The 24,503-nt window shown below is 49.6% G+C and overlaps 1 protein-coding gene across 3 annotated transcripts in view; it reads right to left on the bottom strand.

Annotated features, from left to right (window-relative positions):
* Window positions 1–24,503, bottom strand: part of PBX1 (PBX homeobox 1) — a 291,605-nt gene that overhangs the window by 59,602 nt on the left and 207,500 nt on the right. The window contains exon 1 of one of the 3 annotated variants that reach the window (XM_041774091.1): window positions 5,114–5,249. The exons of the other annotated variants lie outside the window; for them this stretch is intronic. Within the exon in view, the coding sequence (XP_041630025.1) occupies window positions 5,114–5,132 (19 nt within the window). The 5' untranslated portion in view covers window positions 5,133–5,249. Of the gene's footprint in view, window positions 1–5,113; window positions 5,250–24,503 lie in introns of those variants that run through there. 3 annotated transcript variants of the gene reach the window in all.

Raw genomic sequence — 24,503 nt, 5'->3', positions numbered from 1 at the left:
GAAGGAAAGTAGGGAAGAGATTCAAGGCAGAGGAGAATGAGCCATGTCCGTCTGTTTTCGGGATGGGGATGGCAGGCACCATGTGGCCTGATGGACACACGTGCAAGGGAACAATCAGAGAATCAAGAGCTGATTCCAGGTGGGGTGCATCTGGGGAGCCCCAGGAGGTGGGCCCAGTTGTCTCCTGAGCCCTAGCAAGACAGTCGCACGGGGTCATGAGTGGGAAGGTGGATATGAGGTCAATATGAAAGATGTATAGATGTTCAGGGTGTCCCATTACATGTAACGCCAGCATAACCACATGCTCCTGGCTTCCATCAGGCAAGACAAGGACCAACCGTGAGTGTGGTTCAGAAGGAAATCCCAATTCCTACACTCAGTGGGACCCTGCAGCATGGCTTCCATGAAACCCGAGACAGTCAAGTGGCATGCTGAGCCAGGTGGCCCAGCAGTGGTGGTTAGGAGCAGAGGATGAAGGCTTGGGGTAGAAAAGCAGTGAAGTAAGGGAGGGCGGGGGGAGGAAAGATGTAGGGAAGACGGCTAGCTGGGGAGGAAAGAAGGAAGTCCGCACCTGTACGCAAACCCCAAACACCTCTGGACTTAGGCTCTTCTCCTTCCACACCTGAGTCCTTAATTTCCTGCTGCACTAAAATAAAATTGCCATATCAGTGATGGCATTATTGAGGGTTGTTTTTTGGGCTTCTTTCCAGGGAAATCCTCCTTTTGTAGGCCCAGGAGACGAACTGAGAAACTGCCCCTTTGGTTTTTGAATAACATCCAGTCATGTTATTCTGTGCCTTGAATTCATTCACCCAAACCTTCAAAGTCCTATGAAGAACACATCACCACTAACAGGTTTCCTCAAGAAAATAATCCAGTGCTGTACCCATTTCCTGAGTTAGAGATCTTTCCAGTCCCTAAAGGGGCAGATAAGAAAGGGGACCCACCCGAGCAGCCCAGAAGCTCCCCTTTCCTCACCCCCTATGGGTGAAGGCATTCGTGTGTGGTGTCTACAGGTGCTTCTCTCCTGAATTTGATTCAGCGAATTTTAATTTGCTTTATCAACAAAAATATTTTGGGTCATTTGAAAGATTCATCTCCGAGCTATTCTTAATAAACAAATGTAATTGTTTCACTTTTACAATTTGTTGGTCATTAAATAAACTGCAAAATTCTACTCTTGATTAATCCACTCTACTGCATCTGGTGTTGCGGAACTCCAGAAGAGGCCACAGACTCTAGACAGCAGCCCCACTAAGGCTGACAGGAAACCACCTCCTCCCCAGATGCCCAGCCAGTGGTAATGCCTCCAACTGGGTCCTCCTGGCTGTTCCAGAACCAATCCCTCATGCACATGAAAGACCTTATAATAACTTCTGGTCTCAATGAAGGTAGCAAAGAGAAATGGAGCAACATCACCCTAATGGTCAGGACTTGCCCCACTAGATCCAGTCTACAACCTGTCCACCCGAGATGATGACAAGGACCCTCGGACAGCACGTGTGCCTACGACTGCCTCGCTCACCCCATCAGCTTATTCCTCCAGCAAAGTTCAGTTCGTTAGGAGAGAAGCAGAAGCAGATAGGCATCCACAGACCAGAGTGCTGGGCCCACCCAGTCCCTCCAGGAACTAGGAAGGTAGCCATGGGCGTGTTACTAGCACCCGTACTTATTTCTGAGAGTATTTTCCCCTTCCAGACCCACACAGTTGCATGGACACCTCTGCTCCACCTTTTCTTTGAAACAATCAGTGGGATACACAGACTATCCACACATCTACCTAATTAACATTTTGTTGGGCTTGAAATCTAACTGCTTTTAAATGAAATAAGAAAGAAAATGGCTAAGACCAGCAAAGGATGCTGAACGGTTATGCTGCGAGCCCCTCACCACCAGGGAAACTTCACGGCAGTCACACAGTGCAAAGCGCTCACCTATACGGACTCTTTTTTTTTGTCCCTGCTCAGGTATAAAGGATACATTTAGTTAAGAGGAAAAGAAAAAAAACAAACAAACAAAAAACAAAAACAGGGCAAGTGTTAGCACTTCGCTTTGCTTTTATACCATTTTATGAATCCTGTAAACAAACACTCTTTAAAAAGAAATTTGGATTTAATAAGATTTAATAAAACTGGTTTCCAAATGTGGCCAATAAGACATCGGTATAGAATACGATGCACCTTAACATAGGTGTCGCCTGCATTTATACTTAGGGTTCAGGACACATAAATAGGTCCCAAACCAGGGATCCAGTGAAAATGAAAGAATGTAAAGATGGGGGGTGGGGGTGAGGGAGGAGCAGTCCTCTCCAAATTACACTCTTTAAATTATACTGAAATTAAAAAAAAAATAAGAATAGAAATAAATTATACTGAAATCATTATGGGAATTAAAAAATTCAGAGTATGTGTTGGAATCCCCTGCTATATATATATCCCTCATGTGTATATATAGTGCGTGTATATATAGTGTGTGTGTATACATATATAATGTGTGTATATATAATGAATATATAACGTGTGTATATGGATGCATAATGTGTATATGTAGTGTGTATATAGAATGCACGTGTGTGTGTGTATACACATCTCTTATGTGCTTCTATATAGCAACAACATAAACAAGAGAACATCTTCATCTTGTACTTCGCATAGAAGATTCCGGTTCTGATGCTCTGGGGCTGTGTCTGTGCACTGAGTGGATGCATGGACGGGCCAATAAACTGCCTGCACTTTATTTCTGCCCAGGAGAAGAATCCGTGTGAACCATTATACAAAAATGGGTGTTGGGATTCACGGATACGGAAAACACTCGGCTGGTCGGTTAAAAAAAAAAAAAATCCCTCCAACATTAAATAAATAAATGAAACGGGTGATATGTCTAAGCAGAACTGATGCCACCTATTTATTGCTCGAAGCCAGCACTCTGGTGTGTAGGAGACAAAATGATTATTTAAAAGCTCCTTTTTATCTCTGTGGCACCATGCAAGACTCAAATGAACCTTTCGCCAGGACACCAGAGATGTTAACACTCATCCTCCAAGATCCAATTTCAACCAGCGGAGCTGTTACCTAATCCAGCAACCATCACATATGATCAGGTTTCTGCTTCCCTGACGGGCGCCCTGCGCTCTCTGCTTCCCCCCACCTCCCCGTGTTCCCCAGTCCAGCAGCCTTCACTGAACCAGCTTTTAAAGGGCCAAGGCCCCCCGCTTATGCCCGCGCATACGGGGCTCTAGCAGTCAGGAGTCAGATGTGCACCTGTCCGCTACCTGAAAACGTGATCATCATCTGCACTGGGCTCGCCAGCCAGGGGGCAGGGGGTGTCACCCAACCGGGGAGGTAACCCTTTGGGTAGGAACTGTTAAAGAAGGAGGCCACCCCTCCCAAATCTAACCCCTCGTGCTCAAGGCCAGTCAAGGCAGGTGTGTGATTTGTGTAGAAACTGTCAGAAGCCCTCGGACAAGCATCTGATGTCACATCTACGGCGCTGCCTCGGGCGGCCCGGGAAGGGGGGGGCATCCTTCGGTAAAACTCCCAAGACAGGCGTGGAGACTGTCACAGCCGCGCTGGAGCTGCTCTCCCAACTGGCCTGCCGCTGTCCTTTCTTCCTTTATTTTTTCTTCGGAGAAGGAGAAAAACAAACCAAACCCAAAGACATGTTCAAGATCCTGGGCAGGAGGGCCGGAGCTGGTTGTTTTGTCCTTCCCCGAAGGCCGGGAGCGCGGGCAGCGCGGCAGAGGCCCACTAGAGGGCACCCTGTCTTCACCGAGGACAGGATGTGCAGGGAGGGTCCCCCGCCCCAGCTTGGCCCCTGCTTCCATCCAACGTCCACAGTGGGGCAGGTGGGGGGAGGAGGGCAGATCTACAGGCAGGGTCGTTCGGACTGGGACGGGCGTCCAGGGATCCAAGGATGGGCTGGGGACAGTAGGATGCACGGAGATAGAGACGTGGTCGGTGGGGATGGGGGGGATGGAGACTAGAGATAGAGACAGGTGGTTTGAGAAAGAGCACGAGGTGGTCTCTGCAGGGTGGACGCCCTCACACTGGCCACGGCCTTTCTCTGCTGGGCTGGAAGGCCTGAGACTGAACCCCCACATGGAGCGATCCACGGTCTGTGGGCTACTCTCCACGACACGCAGGGCCGGGAGGACAGTCACCCCACCCCCCGAGACAGCTATGCCATCTCCGGCTGGTGAGAACGCTGGAGAGAAGTGAGGGACAGAAATAGGCTGTGCTTGCATTTTTAGAAATACAGGTGATTGCTTGCCTCGTGGAGGTATCACGGGGACGCCTTCCGCTAGTTCATAAAGTGCCTGCATGCACGGACTTGTGTCACTTTACAAAATGTGAGGCCCAAACTGCACCGCAGATGATTCAAGATGACCAAGGCGGTCACAACAAAGTAACGTCCCCCACATCAAAGCCAAGGGGACACAGCCGAGAGGTGAATCGGGGTCTCAGACACTGTCTCCTCGACTGCAGCGTTAGGATTCTTTTTTTTTTTTTTTTAAGATTTTTAATTTATTTATTCATGAGAGAGAGAGAGAGAGAGAGAGAGAGACAGGCAGAGGGAGAAGCAACCTCCGCGCAGGGAGCCTGACGCGGGACTCGATCCTGGGTCTCCAGGATCAGGCCCTGGGCCAAAGGCGGCATTAAGCCGCTGAGCCACCCAGGGATCTTCTGAGCCACCCGGGATCCCCAGCATTAGGCTTCTGACTCTTCCACAAAGGGTCACTAGGTGGACGTGACATCAACCTAGGGTGTGCATGTGTATGCGTACACACACACACACACACACACACACACACACAATGTCTTTTGATGCACAAATGCTGAGAAGGAGACAAGAGATGAGGCAGGGAAGGAAGGAAGGTCTATTATTCACGGACTCCTTAATTTCTTTCAATTCCTACAAATCTGATCCTCTTCAATGCCCTCGCTCTGCCAACGGCCCCCTGATGGTCAGAGCCGCCGTGCCATGTGACCGAGCGCCCTCTTCCCTCTCGGCCAGAGAAATCCACTTACCACAGTCCTATCCTATTTCAAATCTCAGCTCAGCACTCTCCTCCGTGGAGCCTAAGCTAATAATAGCCCCAAATGAACTCCCTCACCTCGGAGCCACCAGAGCATGTGCTGTCTACCCCACGGCCACAGGACATCTCGGAACACCTCGGGTCACACCTGCCAGCTTGCCAGCAAGGCCGTGAGCTCCTGAAAGGCAGCGAGGACCCGTCCAGCATCTGTGCATCCCCCAGATGGCCTCTCCGAGCCTCTGGCACTAAGCACTTACTCAAGCATTTCTTAATATGTAAAAAGAGGGAAAGATGTGGGGGGTTGGAGTGACCCTGGACCCACTGCCTCATCACGCCCTTAGGGAGACAGTGGGCTCCCGTGTGGCCCTTCCCCTACATGCCAGTGAAGGGCTGGGCCATGGCCAGCATGCTATGGGGTAGGAGCACGCTGCCACTCTGCCAGCTTGCATACCGACCTCAAAAAACTGCCCTTTGGAATCTGATGATTCCAAACAGGCAAATCCATGTTACGGTTTAAGCCAGAGCCTCCAAGACCCCCAGCCTTGGGGGTTCCCCCAGAAACCCAACATTACCCATGAAGGCTCTGGGTGCTTTGGAGAGAGCCTGGCAGGTGACCAGTACCTGGGAGGAATTCCTGGAAGGCCTGACAGCAGCCCCAGTGAAGGGGCCACACGCGGGATGCTGAGCACCAACGAGCGCTCCGAGGAATGTTCAGTCGCTCACGTTACTGACCAAGCACCTGTAAGGTGCCAGGAACCAGGTGGGTGCTGGGATTTCCAAGAGGACCCAGCCACGGGCTCTGGCCACATGAAGCCCATGGGTTATCCTCCTCTGGTTCCTTCTCACCCGTGCTGCCAACGGCCCTGAGGCCGGCGGTGGACACAGGAAGTGGCCCGAATAGGTGGCTGGCGACCAAAAAATTCTCAACCCACACACCCGTTCCCTTTGCGCCACGTTCTTTGGTTTCCCACAAGCCCAATCACACCCAAAACCGGACACTCCTCAGCTCGAGCTAAGAACCAACTAGGACGTAACTGGATTCTTCTACCCCAAAGGGGGGACCAGGATCTCGTGTGAGTGGCTGGGGGCTCGGGCTGGTGCATCCTGACCTCTCCACCCCAAAAGCTTAACCATCCACTTGTTTCATGGAAGAGCTTATTTTTGTGTGTTGTTAAGAGTTTGTCTATCACACAAATGGAAACGATTATCAATTCAGTGCCCTGGATTTTCCAGACCAGCACCCTAAGAAGGCAGTGCTTGTGGTTAAGCACGGGGGGAGCCAGCTGAGACCCTCCAGGCCCGGCTGGGGCTCCTGCTGCTGCTCTTGGCTTGGGGCAGGCTTGGCAGGTGAGAAGCCCAAGCTCCTGAAATCCCCAGGTGCTGGAAACTACGCGGGGACTCTGCGGCGTCTGTGTCTCAGCCTTCCAGAAGCTCAGGGGTGGGAAGGCGGGGCCCCAGGTCTGGGGTCTCTTGAAGAGCTCCATGGGCTTAGCTACAAAAATAAGAGGTCCTGGGGGCCTCTCACCTTTCCTTCTGGGTTATTAGGCAGGTGGGCCAAGCCAGGGGACCCGAGGGTGACAGCCAATCAGCAGCACCATCTTGGGATTCCTCAAGTAGCTCATCCCACAAACACTGAGCATCTCCTACAGTGCCGGGCATGGTGCTGGGCCTCAAAAAAAAAAGTAATGCGCTCACTTTGTCCATATTTAGCCAACAGCCACCAAATGCGCAGGACTTCATGTAAGGTTTTGGGGTGGGGTTGAAAATGAAATTATACGATGCTCTTGAGATGATTTTCGAGTTTGTTTGTTTTTTGGTTTATGTTTTCGGGCTTTCTTTAGAGAAACATATCACACTTTGCTTGTCATCATCTCTTTCTGGGCGAGGCTTCGGCAGCTCTGGTCACATGCATTTTCTACTTCTCAGGCGATGCTCGGGCACAGATCCCATTCACACGTCCCCTGCTTGGCACACTGAGCCTCCCTGGGCCAGCTGGCAGAGAGAGGAGGCTCATGTGCCGGGCAGCAGGCTCCTGCCTTTCTGGAAGGGTGCCGGCTGCCTGGGCGAGAGGCTTTGGGCCTTAATAGCTCAAGCTCGGTCTGCCACTCGGGGAACCCCTTTGCCCAGAGAGATGCTGCAGAAGCCAGCAGGAGGCCGGGCCTCCAGGATGGCTGGGCCTCAGGCCGCCTGCTGAGCGGTGTGAGGAAGGGGGTGAGCTCGCAGGACTGCGGAGTGTGTGAGGCCCACACGGCACGTGGTGTCCCACCATGCGAGGGATGGTTTCCTCCCAAGCTGTATGAAAAACATGAAGCCACTGGTTCGTGGCCTGAGGTGCATTCCCGGGAGATGCAAGCTTCTCTCTACAGCGGTAGTTTCTAAAAGAGGTGACTGCCGAGAAAGTGAGAGAAGTTTCTCAATATTCTCTTGCCTGAAGATGAGAATGTCCTGTAACTTGGAGTCTCCAATGCATTTTCTGCTCCATCCCAGTGCTAATACACACTAGGTTTCCTTTCTCGTCATATTTTATTTTATTTTATTTTATTTCATTTATTTATTTTATTTTATTTTAATTATTTTATTTTATTTTATTTTTTCAAGATTGTATTTATTCATGAGAGACGGAGAGAGAGTCAGAGGGGATCCTAAGACCCTGGGATCATGACCACTGAGCCACCCAGACACCCTCCCGTCATCATCCTGGGCCCCAGGATATGTGGTATGGGCCCAGGGCCCCGTCCAGGTAGCGCCAGAGCATGCACAGAGGAAGAATGTTGGTACAAAGTGACGTACAAGACTCCCCACCCTGTGACCTGACGTCCCCTAAGCTCACCACCCCTATCACCCAATGGTCAGTAATAATATCAACTACACTGCAATTCTTATTAAAGATGAACTAAGGTCATTTTTATAAAAGCAGATGTCTTGGAGACTGGTAGGTTTTCCACTGCTGGTTAAAGCTAAATCAATCCCATTGGAGAAAAAAAAGGTCCCTTTGGGAAGAATAAGAAAGCAAGACAGATTTAGAAGTCAAGAGTCTGGTTTCTGTAGCTCAGGAATCAGCAGCACAGAAGGAACCAGGAGAAGTCACTGAGCGTCCGGATTCGCACGTGGACGCACACTCCAGCTCCCTGTCCCGGGTGTGTGGACAGGCTTGTGCTCACACCATCATGGGCCGAGCCACCGATCCTCAGCCAACACAGTAGATTTCAAACATCTTTCTTTTGTGTCCTCGTGCCCCTTCCTCTTCACGTTCCTTTCTTGCTATTCTTCTCCCAAGCTGGGTAGGAATCGCGCTTCCTCTAAAGCCTGAAGTGTCCCCTCTCTGCAGAGCCCCTGACCTCATTCTTCCTGAGTCGGGGAGCATGGAGTCTCCCCGACCTGGCAGGGCCTGCTAGGGAAGGCTGGGTCCTTCTAGAGGCAGAAACACCCTTCTGGGAACCACTTAGCTCGAATGCGGCCTCAACTTGTGTCCAACAAGCTAGCCTGGAAGTCATCTGAAGATGGCAGCTTCCCATTTCCGTTAAAAAACAAACAAACAAACAAACAAAAAAACAGAGAACCAGAGAGAGCGCGAGACTCTATTCATAATTAAGGTTTGAGCAAGTTGTGTTTCGGTTTCGACTTTTTGGGTGGGATTCTGACTTCACAATCATCCTTCTCCGCTGGGGCATCAAGAAACCCCACACTCAAAATGTTAAAATACCTAGATGTCACCACATTTCCTACTACGTGTGGTCTTACCATCTTGACATCATTTCACTCTCAGGACCACAGATGCTCTTCTGGTGCCTGGTGATGAGTGGGATTTTCTCACCTGTATTTACAAACTCAATCATGACAGAACTAGTTGTTTGTTTGTTTTTTCTCCAGCCTTCCAAACAATTTTATCAGACTTTAGTTTGAAACAAAGAACATTCTGTTCTCACCCAGGTTTTGAGAGCCACGGAATAATTCCAAGGCAAGGTTCCGAATGTAACATGCTACTGACCTTAAGGAGTCTTTACACAAGACAGTGATAATTTAGTTTCCACCTGCTCCACGATTATTCCCAACTCCACCAGTCAGGAAGACTAATAGTACTAACAGTACTGCCCTGCTGGAGTCGGCTCACACCGCTGCCAGATGATCGCCATCGACAGAGGTGAGCACCCCAGGGACAAACGGACCATGACATCACGACTGGCAAAGAGCAGGTTCCAGCAGGTGGACACAGGGTCTGGAATCAAGAAGTGAGGGACAACAGGGGCATCCGAGTAGCTCAGGTGGTTGGGGATCCGACTCTTGATTTCATCTCAAGTCATGACTTCATGAGTCACTGAGCCCTGCATCGGGCTCCATGCTCCGTGGAGAGTCTGCTTGGGATTCTCTCTACCTCTCTGCCCCTCTCCCTGCTTGTTCTCTCTCTCTCTCTCGTAAATAAATAATTAAAAAAAGAGGGGTATCTTGGAAGCTCATCTGCTTAAGCATCCAATGCTTGGTTTGGGCTGAGGTCATGATCTCAGGGTCATGAGATCAAGCCCCAGGTCAGGCTCTACTCTCAGGGCAGAGTCTGCTTGAGACTGTCTCTGCCTCCCTCTGCCTCTCCCCTGCTCATTGCCCTCACCTGCGTGCTCACTCTCTCTTTCAATAAATAAATAAATAAATAAATAAATAAATAAATAAATAAATAATCTTTTAAAGGTAAAAAGAAAGAAACGAGGTACAACATGCTAGTTCACTCCATCTCTTTGGCCTCTTGGACTCAGTCCTTCTGCTCCTCTCTCCATTAGAAACAGGATTCCTTTCATTCTATAAAGAGGATGGGAGGTTGAAGCGTGAGAGAGTAAAAGGCCTCGAACAAGACAAGAGAAAGGGGCTCCCTGAAGCTCTTGGACTATGTTACCTCTGCAACTACCACTGATAATGAGATTGTTTCACATACATGTGTATGCTGACTATGTGAATACTCTGTCAATACATGAGATATGATGGAGCACGGACCATTCTCTACATGGGACGTGGGAGAGGCGGTCCCTGGGGAAGGGCCTGGCAAAGAGCATTGGCACAATGATGAAGGGATGGGTTAATTTTCCAGTTTCTTCCAATATATTTAACGTTGGCTTTCAGGGGAATCTATGGCCACTGAGAGGAGAGACACCTTCCAGCTTCCCTTGCAGCTAGATGTGGTCATGGCTTGGGTGACAAAATTCTAGTGACAGAATAGTGATAGAGAGGTAGGCTATAAAACTTCAAAAAAGAAGGAATGACTTTCTCATCCCTCTCTTTGTCTGCTATGTTGGCTAGAATATGAAATGCAATGACTGGAGCTCTAGCAGCCACTTTGGACCATGAATTGGCTGGGGAATGGAAGCCACACTAGGAAGAAAAACCAGATAGAAGTTATCATACTCTAGAGGCCAGCCTGGATGAACACCTTCAGACTCTATGAAAACAAAGAGAAATAAATTTGTATTTTGTTTAGGTTACTTATTTGGGGGTTTTGGAGGTTTTTGTTTGTTTTTGGCAGCCTAGCCAATCCAACCTATTAAAAAGGAGGAGGAACAACTCCGCAAGGCAGAGTGATTCCATGTTGGTTAGCATGTTAGATGTAATTACAAAGGGGCAGATTCAAGAACTAGAAGCAAGTCAAAGAGCCTGAGTAGCTACTGGGAAGAATTTCTTCCTGCTAAAGGAGAAGGTTTAGCACAGATAGCAAGAGAGCTGATCATTTGAGGGGGCTCTCCGAGAACTGCTCTGGCAAATGAGCAGAGGTGGGATTTCTCCAGGGAGTCCGGGGCAACGGAGAAGGGGAAGGGGGTGCCTCCTAGTCAGGGGGTTGGGTGACTGGCTGCCTAGACTGGGGATCACAGGGTTGGGGGTGAGGGCCGGTTGCACATGGAAACCAGCCAAGGGCATGCTGTTGCCTCCACGGTGAAGAGAGAGAAGGGAGGGACCGGTCTTAATGAGGGGAAACCTAAGGCAGATCAAACTGTAAACCTGGAGGCAAACATAGGAGGAGCGACGACACGGGAGATAAAATTCTAACAAATTCCTTTTGGCCTCTTTGACTTGCCCACCTGTACAACAGTGCGTAATGGGACATTTCCTTACACAACACTAGAATAACGTTTGCTTTCTAACCGGCCTGCTGGACCTGTCGGTTCCAGAGGACCAGAATGGGGACACAGAGACGGGAAAGGAAATCCTCGTGCAGCCTACTTAGAGAAGACATCACCTCCCCTCGCTCTGTTGGTAGCAGAAACGCAGCCGAAGGACACCGGGTCTATTTATGGGCGCCCCAGGTCCATTTCAACACACATGCCAATTAGCTTTTCTTTTTCCATGACCACAGACAACACCTGTGACCCCAGACAGCCATCTCACAAATGCACACAAGGTCAGGCAGGGTCCTTCGGGGGGAGCATACGGATGATCCATCACTGCTCGTTACGAAAACCACCCCAAGCACATGCCTTGCTGCTAATGAGTCACCCGTACCATCCTCAGACGCACGGAGCTGCAGAGTCCACAGGCAAATAGGCTGCAGGAGAAGCAGGAGGCTTTTGCTGCTTCTCGAAACTTTCCAAGTAGCCTCTGAAAGCACTAAGGCTTGAGTGACAGGGAAGATCAGATGGCAGGCTGGATGTCTAGATTCTGGGCCTGGGCAAGGGGTGCTGAGGAAGAAATGCTGGAGGGGGGGTGGGGATCTTGGGGTGGGGTGGAGGGGGCAGGGCGCTCAAGATTATGAGTTCCAGATTGCAAAACGTGCCTTCACGAGCCCAGCCACCAGCTAAAAGAGAAACATCTCCTGGGGACCACGGAGAGCCTTGGCTTGACGTCTTAAGGGAGGCGTGACACTTCTGCTTCGAGGAAGAGTCCACTGAGAGCCACCACTTCCTACCTTCACCATATCAGTTCCTGTGTCTGTCCTCGGGGATGGGGGCACGGTGGCTCTGATCCCCGGACTGCCCCCCTGCGGCACCTCTCTCTCCCCTCCCCGCAGAGTCCAAGCAGCTGAAACCTCGAATATACAAACACCTGGAAGACCAATGGGCTTAACTTTTCTTAAACTTGAGCGCAAGCCTTCAGATTCCATCCTGAGCAGGGCTTCTCAAACGCCGATTCCAGTTTCCAGGGGGACATTTTAAAGGAGAAGTAGATTTCAAGTAAATGATTGCAACTTATCGAAAATAATGTGCTACTTAGCGTCTGCGGCAAACATCCTGGCAGGCAGCGAGGGGAAGCAGCCCTGGAGCAGATGGGAGCGATTAGGCTCTGAGTTTCAGACGAGCATTTTGCTGTCGTCTTCACTTGCTTTTACATCCTGGTAAAATCCAGAAGAAAGGGACAAGAGAGAAGGGTCTGCTGGGCCTATCCCTTCTCTCGGAGCGCTTGTGATGAGTCCGCCCCCAACCCCCCCCGCGCTCCCACCAAGGGCTCTGGCACAGGGGGGTGCCTCTCACTGAGGGGAGGTACAGTGGCCATCATGACCATCATCATCAAAAAGCATTTAGCACCGCAAGGCGCTAGCTAAATACATCAACGGTTGACACAGAGACAGATGACAGGCTATCTTAATTTTCCTTTAAAGATCTGCCTCCCCGAGGCTGGGCCTTATTTACTGTGGTTCTTACTATATTTCTCTGAAGAGGTGTCTTGTTTTCTCCTCCACGGAGGGAGCCAACATCTCTGTTACCCACAAAATAGCTGCTCTGGAGTTGACACGGTGTGGGAGCTTCCCACCTGCTCCACCAGCCAGACATTATTTGCAGGCGCTTGTCAGGGCCGCACAGACGGCCCGTCACTGGGTCCCATGTGGTCCCAAGGGAGAGCCTCTAGCAAGCCCTGTCTGAGTCAAGGAGGACACCGAGGCCCAGGGTGCTAAGCATTCCACAAGGGCCCTACAGATCGGAGAGGGGATTCCAGTTGTCCCCACTTCACCAGAGGCCTTTGCAAGGGCTCATGCTCTCTGGTGGCAACAGACATATGGCTATCTTAGAAGCCAAATTTGCTTTAATCTTTCAGGGCTGCCCGCTTTCCAGAGTCTGCCCAACTCTGCCAAACTGGTCAGGTCCACTTCTGTTCAGTGACGGCTTCGCAGCTCAATTAAAATAAAAATCTCGGGACATCTGGGTGGCTCAGTGGTTAAGTGTCTGCCTTCAGCCCAGGGCGTGGTCCTGGAGTCTGGGATCGAGTCCCACATCGGGGTTCCCTGCAGGGAGCCTGCTTCTCCCTCTGCCTGTGTCTCTGCCTCTCTCTGTGTGTGTGTCCCTCATGAATAAATAAATAAAATCTTAGTAAAGTAAAATAAATAAAAATAAAAATCTCTCAGCCCACACAAAATGTGGCTGGCCAGCAAGATTTCACCAACATTGCCATTCTGACGAGGACCCCAGTTCGTCAGTTCATCCACTATTCATTCAACAATATACCCCGAGTACCTACTCTGCTAAATCCTAGATTTCCACTGGGGAGACTCAACCAGAAATAAGTCAGCAGAATCACGGAAGATAGAGAAGCACTGGCTAACACCACCAAGTGCAATGGGTGGATGTGTGGACAAACAGCATGGGAGAAACAGAGGGAGGGAGCAACGATCTCTTCTTGCGTGGGAATTAAATTTTATACAGCAATTTATCAAAAATGAGCTCATTTGCCTTCACTTTCACATGAACATTATGGGGTGCTATTAAACCCTTTATTCAGATGAGGGAACAGAAATACAAGGGAGTCAGATGGGCTCGTGACCACACAACAGGTTATGCAGTTGACATAGGGCTTTCGCCTACATCACGGCCGCCTCCGTCCAGTCTTAGCAAAGCTAGAAGCCAACGAGGGCCCAGGCCCTGAAACACTCACAGGGCTGAACTGGGACACCTGGAAATCAGCAGCCGGTAATTTTCACTGGTTAAAGGCCAACACGAACATTCCTGCTCTCTCCTCTCCTGAGCTAGCCTCAATCAAGAAAAACTCTACAGTTTTCAGACATCACAGACTACCAAAATGTCAAAAGGGCTGAGCCAGGTGAGAAAAAAGAGGCTCTCACGTCCTCCAGAGAAAGAGGTGCCACATACACCCCTGTCAAGCTGCTCAATGTATTAGGTATCATGTGTATCTCCTTTTCCCAGATAAAGTCAGAAGGTCTGGAGCCATCTGAGCCCACCCTCCTCATCTTCAAACAGGATTTTCAACAGCTGATGATGGAACAAGATTAGGACAAAAACTAGCTAATTTTTAGATTTCATAAACCAACACAAAGCATGTTTACATATTTCTGTTTCCCCTTGGAGAGAGGATCCCAGGAAACCAACTCCAGAAAAAAAAAAAAAAAACACCTAGATATTTCTACTTCAGGCAAATCTTCAAACAACACTGCTGGTCTTAAAGCTCAAGATGCCAGCAACACATAGGAGATCAGAGAGTCATCCAGCCTCTCAGTGACAAGGGTGTGAAGAATTATAAACAGAATAAAAAGCAGAGGTTCCCCTAATTTCTCTCTGCCTTGTTGCTCCTAGTGCAGTCAAAACATGATCGTTTGGTCCCTACTTATGTCCTTTGAGACATAAGTAGGAACCAAACGAATTCCCTACTTAGGTTTGGCCCTCAGGTTTGGCTCCATGGTCTAAGTCTCTGGGATGCAACCTTACTATTCACTTACTGCCTCTCAAAACACCTGAGATTATTTGGAAGATGCTAAGGAGAATTTCCAAATGTGGTTTTCCTGGACAGTTACTCTTTTGAGAGTCAAGCATTTTCCTCAACTCATGTGTAGAAGAAAAAAAAAAAGGCTTGTACCTCCATGTTCTGAAGATGGCACACATACTCTATCTCTCTCTCACACACACACAGAAAAAACCACAAATGTACAGCCACGGGATCTAGGGTAAATATCCAGTCTTTTTGCAGTGGTAGCTGTGAAGCTAAAGCCATACCTACAGTGATGGTAGGCTAAACTCACACATATTTTAAACCCTTAAAGAAGAGACAATTCATCAGCACACATCCAAGAAAATCTTCATTGCTTAAATCTGGCTTAAAACTTTGCAGTTACTTTTCAGAGCTCTGCTTTAGTGTGCCATGCCCTCCGAACAATTCTTTGGGTTTTTCCTAGAAGCACAAATTAATTCAAGTTCAGAAGAAAAAAGAAATCTCCCTGGGGGCACAACTCATCCATTCTGGAGAATAGGCTGATCTTCAGGAGACAAAGATTTCCCTAGAAAAGGTAAAGGAAGAAGGGGAGTGTGTGTGTGGGGGGGTGGGGGGGGCGGTGGTGGTGGAGGGAAGAGGACTCGGAGGGCAAGGTGAAGGAGGCAAAGGGAGAAGAAAAGAGGGAGATCAAGTAAGTCTGGAGACATCTGTGGATCAAGAAGCATTACACAGACCAGATGCCCAGCAGTGAGGACACAATGCAGTGGCCCTTCTGTCTAAATCTCACGTCACAGTGTCCTTCCTAACACGCGACTTGGCTCTGCAGTGTCCTGTCCTGCCTTCGGCTCACCGCGCCCTTTACATCTAAGGAAAGGAACACCAGTGCCCCCGGGGTTTGAAAGTCTGCTTAAAGAAAGAAAGAAAAAAAAAAAAAAAAGGAAAGGTACACAAGAGGGAACGCACGTGCAGTGAACCGTGCAAAGCGATGGGTACTTGTACTCATTCTCGGGTAGGCCCCTTTTGACTGAAATATATTAATTTATTCATTATTAAATTTTTTAAAAAGGACTTATTTATTTGAGAGAAAGTTTGTGAGAGCACAGGGTAGGGGTGGAGCAGGGAGGGACAGAGGGAGAGGGAGAGGGGGCCCTAAGTGGACACTGTGCTGGGTGTGGAGCCCCAGGCGGGGCTCGATCTCATGACCCTGAGATCCCAGTCTGAGCTGAAACCAAGAGTCTGATGTCCAACCGACCGTGCCACCCGGGCGCCCTTCAATTCATTAATCCAAAATCATCATTTGTTGAGTGTTTCTCACATGCCGGGCAGGACAGGTGTACTGGGGGCACAGAAATAAAAGACAAAATGCCTGCCTTGGAGGGGACGGATGGTCCCGTGGAGAAGGGCAGACAAACAGACCGTCCACACAGACTGCTGTGGAGGAAGTTTACGCTGCTTGGGATACGTGCACAGTTAAGCGGCTGACATACACCGCACCTCCCTTCCTCCAGTGGAGGCCACCACGTATTCAAATAGGTCAGCAGGTGCCAACATCTGCCGGCGCAGAGGCTGACCAGGCCAGGGGCCAGGCGCTCACGCCTACCCGGGATCACTCAGCGCTCATGCCATCCTCACGCCAGTAAATCAGCAACCTCTTGTAGAACTTAAACCCCTAAGAGCCATAATGGAGCACCACCTGGGCTCTGCACAGGGGACGGGACCCCCGCCCGTTCCCCAGGAGAGCACAGCCAGCATCCATCAGGCCAGCTTTGCTTGGTGGGCAGTCATAACAAATGCACTTCCTCCTCCACGTAGAGCCAGGGCCTTGGGGACTGCACCCAAGCCACAAGCTGAAGGGCAGACCGGTGATGGGCCGGGAGGGAGACACAAAGGTGGTTTCAAGGCTTTTGTGGCTTTGAAGAGCCCATCTCTGGATGCGAGAAAGCATTCAAATGGTCTCTGCAGGCATCTCGCCTTGTGGTCGGGCACTCCTGGGTCTGTGGCTGTTGACTTGACCACACACTCAACTTCGCCCCACCCTATCGCTCCCTCCCTGGGCCCTCCGGACAACACCCCACCACAACACCCCACCGAGATGGTCCTACAAAGTGCCCAGGGCCGTGTAGAGTCTGGGGCAGTGACCTTTCAGTCTGTGATCTTTGACAGAGAGGCCTAGGGGCAAAAGTCTCAGACTCTTAAAATCTTATCTGGGTTCCTTCCGTTCACAGAGGAGAAAAGTCAACGCTGGGTCAGTGGCAGAGGTCGAGAGAAAAGCAGCTGTAATCAAGGCTCCCTTTCTCACCCCTCCCAGACCTGGGGTGAAGCCTGATACCCCTGACCCCGAAGCAAGCTCACTCGGTGCAGGAAAGCACAGACTCTAACCAGCAATAATTCCACATATAAACAACTCTTGGAGGCATGAAGCACACACCAGACAGTAATCAGCTTATCTAATAGAACAGCCCTCTCTTCCTAACGCAGAGGAGGATTAGCAGGCTTGAATTACAGCCGTGAAGTGTAATCAAGCCCTGATCGACACTGGCAAAGGATACTGTATACTCCTGCTGGGCCGCGGGTTATTGGCGCAATGTGGTGTACCTACAGGGGACAAACAGGAAATGCTTGGGGTGGTAATTACACTGGGAGATCTCAACGGAGAGATGGGGGAAAGCCAGTCTCAGGGAAGAAACATTAGATCACGACTGATGCCCACGGCCCCCTTCGACTGCTTCCAGTCTTCGGGAAGTCTCCAAGCGGCTGCAGTGGAGCAGATTTGTCAGGTCGGTTAAAAACGTATCATCCCCTAAACCCTAACAACCCGGGGCCAAGTCCTCCCTCGGTTGGCCACAGGAGCAAATTCTGCAGTGTCTGTGGCACAGCGCCCACGGCCTCTTACCACAGCGACCGCTTGGAAATCCAAGCAAATAAATGTGAGAGTTTCAGCCTCACCTTGAAGGTGCCAAACCAACCCAAGCCACATTGGGGTTGCCTTCTCTAGCTCCCAAACAGAGACCTCTCATCGTACTGGAGAGCCAGCATTTTATGCTACGAAGAGGCCTTCACTTCATCAGTCCTGTGGGAGGAGGTACCCAGCCTTCTGGGATTTTTGAAGCTTCCCAAAGGAGCTTGCTTGAAGAGGAAAGTATATTAGGGGTGTTTTCCCTTGTTCTGCTATTTCTTCACAACCGACTTTTCCGACATCTTCTGCATAGAAGCCCTCTACACAAAGCCAGGCAAAAAACCATGAGCCTTCTCTTCTAAAGAATGAACAATCACAGGGCCTGTGAAATGGAAATTCCTCATCTTTTGCCACCTATCTCTCTCTGCTACTCACATTTCTTAAAGATCAAAGAATCCAAAATGGGGACACCTGGGTGGCTCAGTCTGTTAAGCATCTGCCTTCGGCTCAGGTCATGATCTCAGGGTCCTGGGATGGAGCCCTGCATCAGGCTCCCTGCTCCTTGGGGAGTCTGCTTCTCCTTTTCCCTCCGTGCTCTCTCTCACTCTGCTCTCTCTCAAGTAAATAAATAGATCTTAAAAAAAGACATTTTTATAACCAAAAAGCAAAACAAAGAGTCCAAAATGGACACAGCGCTTCAGGGAATTGTCTCTTCTAACATGGGGACGACGGGGGGAAAAAGGACTTGCTGACTTTCCGGAGTCCTGGACCTAGTTCTTGAGGCAGATCCGCTACGCTGACACTGCAAATTTGCTGCTCACTGCCCGTGGCTCCCTGGGGCCCTGCCAAGCTTGCTTCTCTTCAGTTGACTCTCTCACCTCAGCTAATTCTTTCCCAGACCTGCTTTTCAATGCCTTCCAACACCCAATTCTTTTCAGAACACTCAGCAGGTATCTCAAGGTGATATTATGAATCCCCTCTAGGGATAATCCAATGGTTCAGAAATGATGTGTCTGGACCACCTGCCCTACCAGCCCCATCCTAGTTCTTAAGCCATGTACCTCCCAAATGCACTCTCTACACTTGATCACCAAGTGGAACCCAACAGCACAGGCCTTTATCTCCATGGTCTCTGCCAGGACAGGTTGAGACCAACACTGTCAGACTCTTCAACAATTGATAAGTTCATAAAACTCCTCTTTAATTACAACTGAACAGACTACAGCAGAGGTGCTGATACACATGAGATACACAGTGTGTCAGGAGGTGTCTGTCAGCAGAATGCTGAGCTGAGTGGGTTGCCCCGTTCGGTCTATCAGGGTGCAATCCAACTGCCAAGAGAGAAGGTAAGAGACAGGGTAAGACCAAGAACTTCGTGGTGACTGTATTTAAGAGCTGGATCAAGGGAAGGAAAGAGTTCTAGTCAATGAAAGACCTGGTGCCAAAGATCCTTTGAGAGAGGGCTTAAAATTCACACCAAAGTGCAGCCAAAATAGTTCTAGTCTTCAACCTTGTGCCACGAACACGGAGAGGCTGAGAATCCCCACTCTTAGTGGGACGAAGCGACCAAATGCCAGAAGGAGTCGAGCTCTACCAAGAATCCTCTTGGTGATGAGTTAGGCTGATGTGACCTGACCTTGGTTTTGAGAGCCAAGGAACAGTTTAGGGCTGGAGCCCAGAATTGGGTGTGGTCCTCTCTGGAAAATCAAGCACTCTGAGCATGAAGCACCTCTCCAGGTCTGACTCAGCAGGCACCTACCCCTCTGACAGGCCCAACCACTTATCTAGAGCCAGGCACGCACTCGGGGTTGCTAAGTACCATCTGGGTACTCACACTTCCAGCCAGCCCCAGGGGTCATCCCTGGGGCCACCTAGCTAGCCTTTCCAACCTCATTCTAGTATCTCCACCATCCACCCCGCCAAAAGCATGCAGGGTGTGCAGGGGGAGGGGAGGGGCCATACTCCAAGCCAAGTCCAGTCTCTGCTACAGTTCTCCAAATTTGTACATGATCCTGATACCAACAGTCACTTCGCACCCCCAGGGAGTTAGCGCCATGTGCAAAACCAGACCGTGCCCTTCCCCTCCAATCCTGGTTTAAGCTTTTCTTGTTTTCTTTTTCTTTTCTTTTCTTTTTTTTTTTTTTAAAGATTTATTTATTTATTTTAGACAGGGAGAGAGAGAGGGGGCAGAAGGAGAGGGAGAGGTTCCCAAGCAGACTCCAGTGTTGAGAGCGGAGCCCACTGTGGGGCTCGATCCCACGATCCCGAGATCACAACCTGATCTGAAACCAAGCGTTGGACACTCAACCAACGACAACACCCAGGCGCGCCCCTGTTGTAAGTTTTACAAACACACTCTCCGCAAAGCCCTCTTAAATTTATTTTCCTAGCTGACACCTTATACGGCCCCATCAAACAAGCACCCTTGTAGAGTGGCCTGTCAGAGTGGGTAAATGGTGTGGCATCTTTGGCTAGGATTTCAAATGTCTGAAAGGATTTTAAACCATATGCGCTTTTAAATATCGACTTTTTAAAATAAAAAAAAATTGCATCGCTGAACCCCAAGGTCTCACGGCAAAGAATTCTGCTGTAGTAAAATCTGTTATAAATTATATCCTGTGGTGGGAAGCACCACGTTAGAAGGCGTTGCTGCTCCTCTACAAATCTTTCTGTCGAGTTCTGATCTGGAGCTGAACTGGATCTCGCAGTAGACCTTTGGGGAAGAGCTATCAGGTGCTTTCGGGAGAAAGGAGGAGAGGTGGGCCTGTGTGTTGGGATGGGTGGGCTTTCTTCTATGCTTGGGGTAGGGCCCACACTTGAGTCCAGCCCTCCCTTCCCCTCCACCGATCTCGATGGACTTTCTACATTCCTTTCCCCTTCCCTGGGTGCCCCCAGCCCCCCCTTCCAGCCAGGGGGCCCGGGCTCATCCCAGGCAGACAGGTCTGGCGGGGGCAGATGGGTAATCTTTCCTTTCAGCTTTAATGGCCGCTATTAACAATAAGTTGCCCTGCCCTTCTGATGGCTCAACTTGCAGCTTTTTCTCTGATTGCCTGTGAGTAACACTGTGTCACATGAGCTGTGTTTAACAGAGGTGTAATAAATGCCAAGGAAGAAATATTACCCAAAATAAAAAATAGTTTGTCCCCGTGTGGCCAGGATCCCATGACTCACAACAATGTTCATTTTAGCTTCCAGCACAATTTCCATTTGCATTCTTTTTTTTTTTTTTAAGGGTCTCCAGGGGCTTTAAAGAAGCTGTTTAAGAGAAAAGACAGAAAGACTGTCGTGATCGTCAAGTGCAGGGACTTCTGCGTTCCAGACAAACACCGTTTGCAGACAGCAGACAGACTGACCCATGGGGGAGCCCTCTGGGCAAAGGGTACAGACAGAAGCAGGTAGAAACTAATTACTGAACGTCTGCCTTTGATGAAAGGCAACCTGCCGCCCTTGGTGTGGTTCTGAACATCAGCTTTGGCTACCAGGAGACAGCGATGGTGGGGAAGGGGAGGCTGGATACCCCTTCCCCCCAAACACACACACACACACCCCTGGGGCAAGAAAGATATCAAGTTCTCATTTAGTTGCAAGAAAACTCTATTCTCCTTTCGATAATAAGCAAAAAACTATATATATACTTCTATGTTTTTCAAATAGTCGCTGGTCGGAGCTGTTCCAATCCCGGAGGAAAAAAAAAAAAGCAATAAACACTCAAATCCCCTGGCAGTCCCTTGGGTTGAAGATGTTGGTGAGGGAGTATTGCAAATCCTCAAGGTTTTCAGGGAAAAGGAAGGCTGAGAGGACCAGGGAGGGTGGAGAGAAGGGCCCCCAGGAGCTGTGGGAGAAAAGCGTGCCCCTCTTGTGAAAGCTGACATCCTAAGGCAACAGGATGGAGAGAGAGGTCCCTACTTTGCAATTTGCTTTGCTGAAAAGGACCAGCCAAATACAGAGGGACAGTGGTCTTTGGAATGTACAAGTGCACAAATGTTGCTTGTACTGGCCTGTGTCCCTCTTTGGGAGGTCAGAGACCTCCTCGCCTCCTCTGCACACCTCTCACACCAGTGTGATGAACACCAGAACCTTCCTTGCACATCGGAGTAAGGGAGTTGGGGGCATCAAAAGACACAGTGATACTAAGGGCTTGGCTTCAGAAAGGCTCTTTCTCCAAGCTGTCAGCATCAACTGGTAGAGATGGAGACGGGCTTCCAAGCCTAGAGCAGTAAGAAGAGGCCTGCACGCCGCATCAATTGCCTGACCTGAGCGTACAGAAGAGCCTGGAAAACAGTGGAGCCACCTTGATGCGCAATGCCTGCAGGCACCGTCTGCAAGACATCTGGGCAGCCAGACACGGCAGGAAGAGGGAAGAGAAGGGCTCTAACCCACTTCGGTCATGAAGGGGAGGAAATGTCCACCAGACTGCGAGGCTGGGACAGCTGGAGCACAGGAGGCGGCTCTGGCCGTCATGGGGATTTCACAATCCAGAGGTGGCTCCAGGGGAAAAGCGCTGGTTTCCCACTGAGGTTGAGATACTTGGTTGGTCACTCTTCAACTCTGTGACTGTGGGCAAGTGACTCTCCTTGCTTTGTGAAAAGGGAGGATGGCACTCGGAGGGGTTCATCAGGTCATTTTTAAAGATCTTGGTGATTAAGACTTGTTTCTGGAAAACCATCCATTTTCTAAAACGACAGAGCGTGTGAGAGAGCCTTTGACTCCTTTGAACTTCTTTTCTGCAAAAGCGCTTCAGGCTCTACCAAGAACTTGCATATTACCTCATTCCCATATCGCACCTGACCCCCCCATCAATCTTCAGAAGTAGATCACAGATACCCAACTCAGGAAATTGGCTCAGAGAGGCTCAATTCAATCCAGGGTTACACGGATCACCCAAGTCCAGTTCTTCAAGATACAAGTCCTTTGCACAATCCTGGGCTTCGGGGTGCCTGGGTGGCTCAGTGGTTGAGCTCCTGCCTTTGGCTCAGAGCGTGATTCCTGGGTCCTGGGATCGAGTCCCACATCGGGCTCCCTGCATGGAGCCTGGTTCTCCCTCTGCCTGTGTCTCTGTCTCTCTCTGTGTGTCTCTCAGGAATAAATAAAATCTTAAAAAAAAAAAAAATCCTGGTAGTCAGAGAGGGAAGGATGGCCTGGGTATGTGTAGACTCCTCTGAAGCCCATTACCTTGTTTCGAGCTGCTGTGAAAAGGTAGGGGTGCAAGCAGGGGCTGGGGAGCGGGGACAGTATATGGAGGTGCGCGTGGATGCTGTCTCTTACAAAGAATGGAGGAGGTGGGGCATCATGGCAGCAACTGGATCCAACTCCCTTTCAGGAATAAAGCGCCTCTTCTCTTACAGGACAATTATTCATGAACAATTTCATTTGGTGCCATTGTAATAAAAACTGGCTTAAGGTCCACGTGTGGCACAAGGTCCCTAGACTGCCAAACTTCCTGGTTAGGATGATGTCATTTTTATTTGTACAGCACACACAATACACCTCATGTGATCCTTACAAATAGCCCTGTAGGAGAAGACCAGCTCTGCTAATAAACGACACACTGAGCCTCCTTTATGTGAGGAACCGAGAAGAGACTCTGCCTTCCCCGCTTTAAATAGGGGTCTTCTGAGCCTAATGCCTTTGTTTCTTACTTTCCTTCCTAGGGAACATGGGTCAGAGATGGAGCCACTTCTGATAGCAAAGGGAATGTGTCTCCCCCCCCACTCCCCGGCTCTGTAGGGGTCAGGGAATGACAGGAACCCAGGGTACAGATCCATGATTAGGGCCAGAGTCTAACTGAACCTCTGTGAGATTCTTCATGATCCCCTCAAAACCGTGAGCGGGCAAATCCAATTTATCTGTGAGGGAATCAAACCACATGTGCAGGTGAAGGCAATGGGCCTGAAGTTGAAACCGATTTGAACAGACTCCACACTAAAAGCATCCTTATCTCACATGAATAACAGTCAGGGTCAGGGGGCAGCGAGGTAGAGTAGTGTGGGCGAAGATAGTGGCAAGCAAGTGAAATTTCTTTTATGGGAGAGTTCACAGGCCTCCCTCTCAATTGTGCTACTCTGCTCTAGGCACCTGTTCTTCCTGGGGGAAGCCATCCTACTGGGGACCACAGGGTTGTACACAGAGGGAAGGAGATGGGAGCTGTAAATCCAAATCACATTTTGGAAATGTTTCAGGGAGCAAATGCAAAGTTATAAAGCAGGACTCCACCTCCACAAGGACCGAGAGAATGTTAGCAGGGCCCGCTCCTGATGACTCAGTTCCTACAAGGTTGAGAGGCTGAATTACTTCACAGGCTCTGTTCCTTCCTCTGCTTCTGGCTTCCCAGGCTGGAATTGAGATGGGAGGGGTGATCTGGTGTGCGGGGAGGCGGGGCGGGAGGGGTGGGAGGGGGAACATGGGCTTTGGACTTAGAATTCAAGTCCCCTTTGCGTTGCTTACTGGCATGAAGGCCATGGGTGACATCTTGGAGCTTGTTTTTTCAACTATAAAATAAAGTTGGCAGGACTTTCTGTCTGTGGCTTTGGTGGGCCCCCTGTACATGGCTGGTGTGAAATAAATATTAGGATTTTTTTTCCATGTCCCTTTTGATAGGAGGATTCAAAAAAGTACAGAATTTTAGCCTCCTCCAGAATGAGAAGAGTTGTCTTTGTGGAGTGGGCACGTCTACTCATGTTAAAACACAACGACAATCACAAAACTCCCAAACCTATGGAAAAACAAAAACAAATCCCACAAAACTACTCCCTCCTTCAGAAGATGCAGAGTTAAACCACATTCTGGTTCAACAACATGAGTCCTTCATTTGAAATCTTGTTCTATTTAAATACCCTGTGGTTTCAGCTGCAATTTCATGTTTCGTTTAATTGTCCAGAGTGGCAGATGTGATTTCTGTGTAAGTTCCTATCACATCTGTTTTTGTCCCAGAAATACACGTGGAAG

Source organism: Vulpes lagopus, chromosome 11, assembly GCF_018345385.1.
Source record: "Vulpes lagopus strain Blue_001 chromosome 11, ASM1834538v1, whole genome shotgun sequence".
NCBI lineage: Eukaryota > Metazoa > Chordata > Mammalia > Carnivora > Canidae > Vulpes > Vulpes lagopus.
This window is presented reverse-complemented; position numbering and strand designations above follow the sequence as displayed.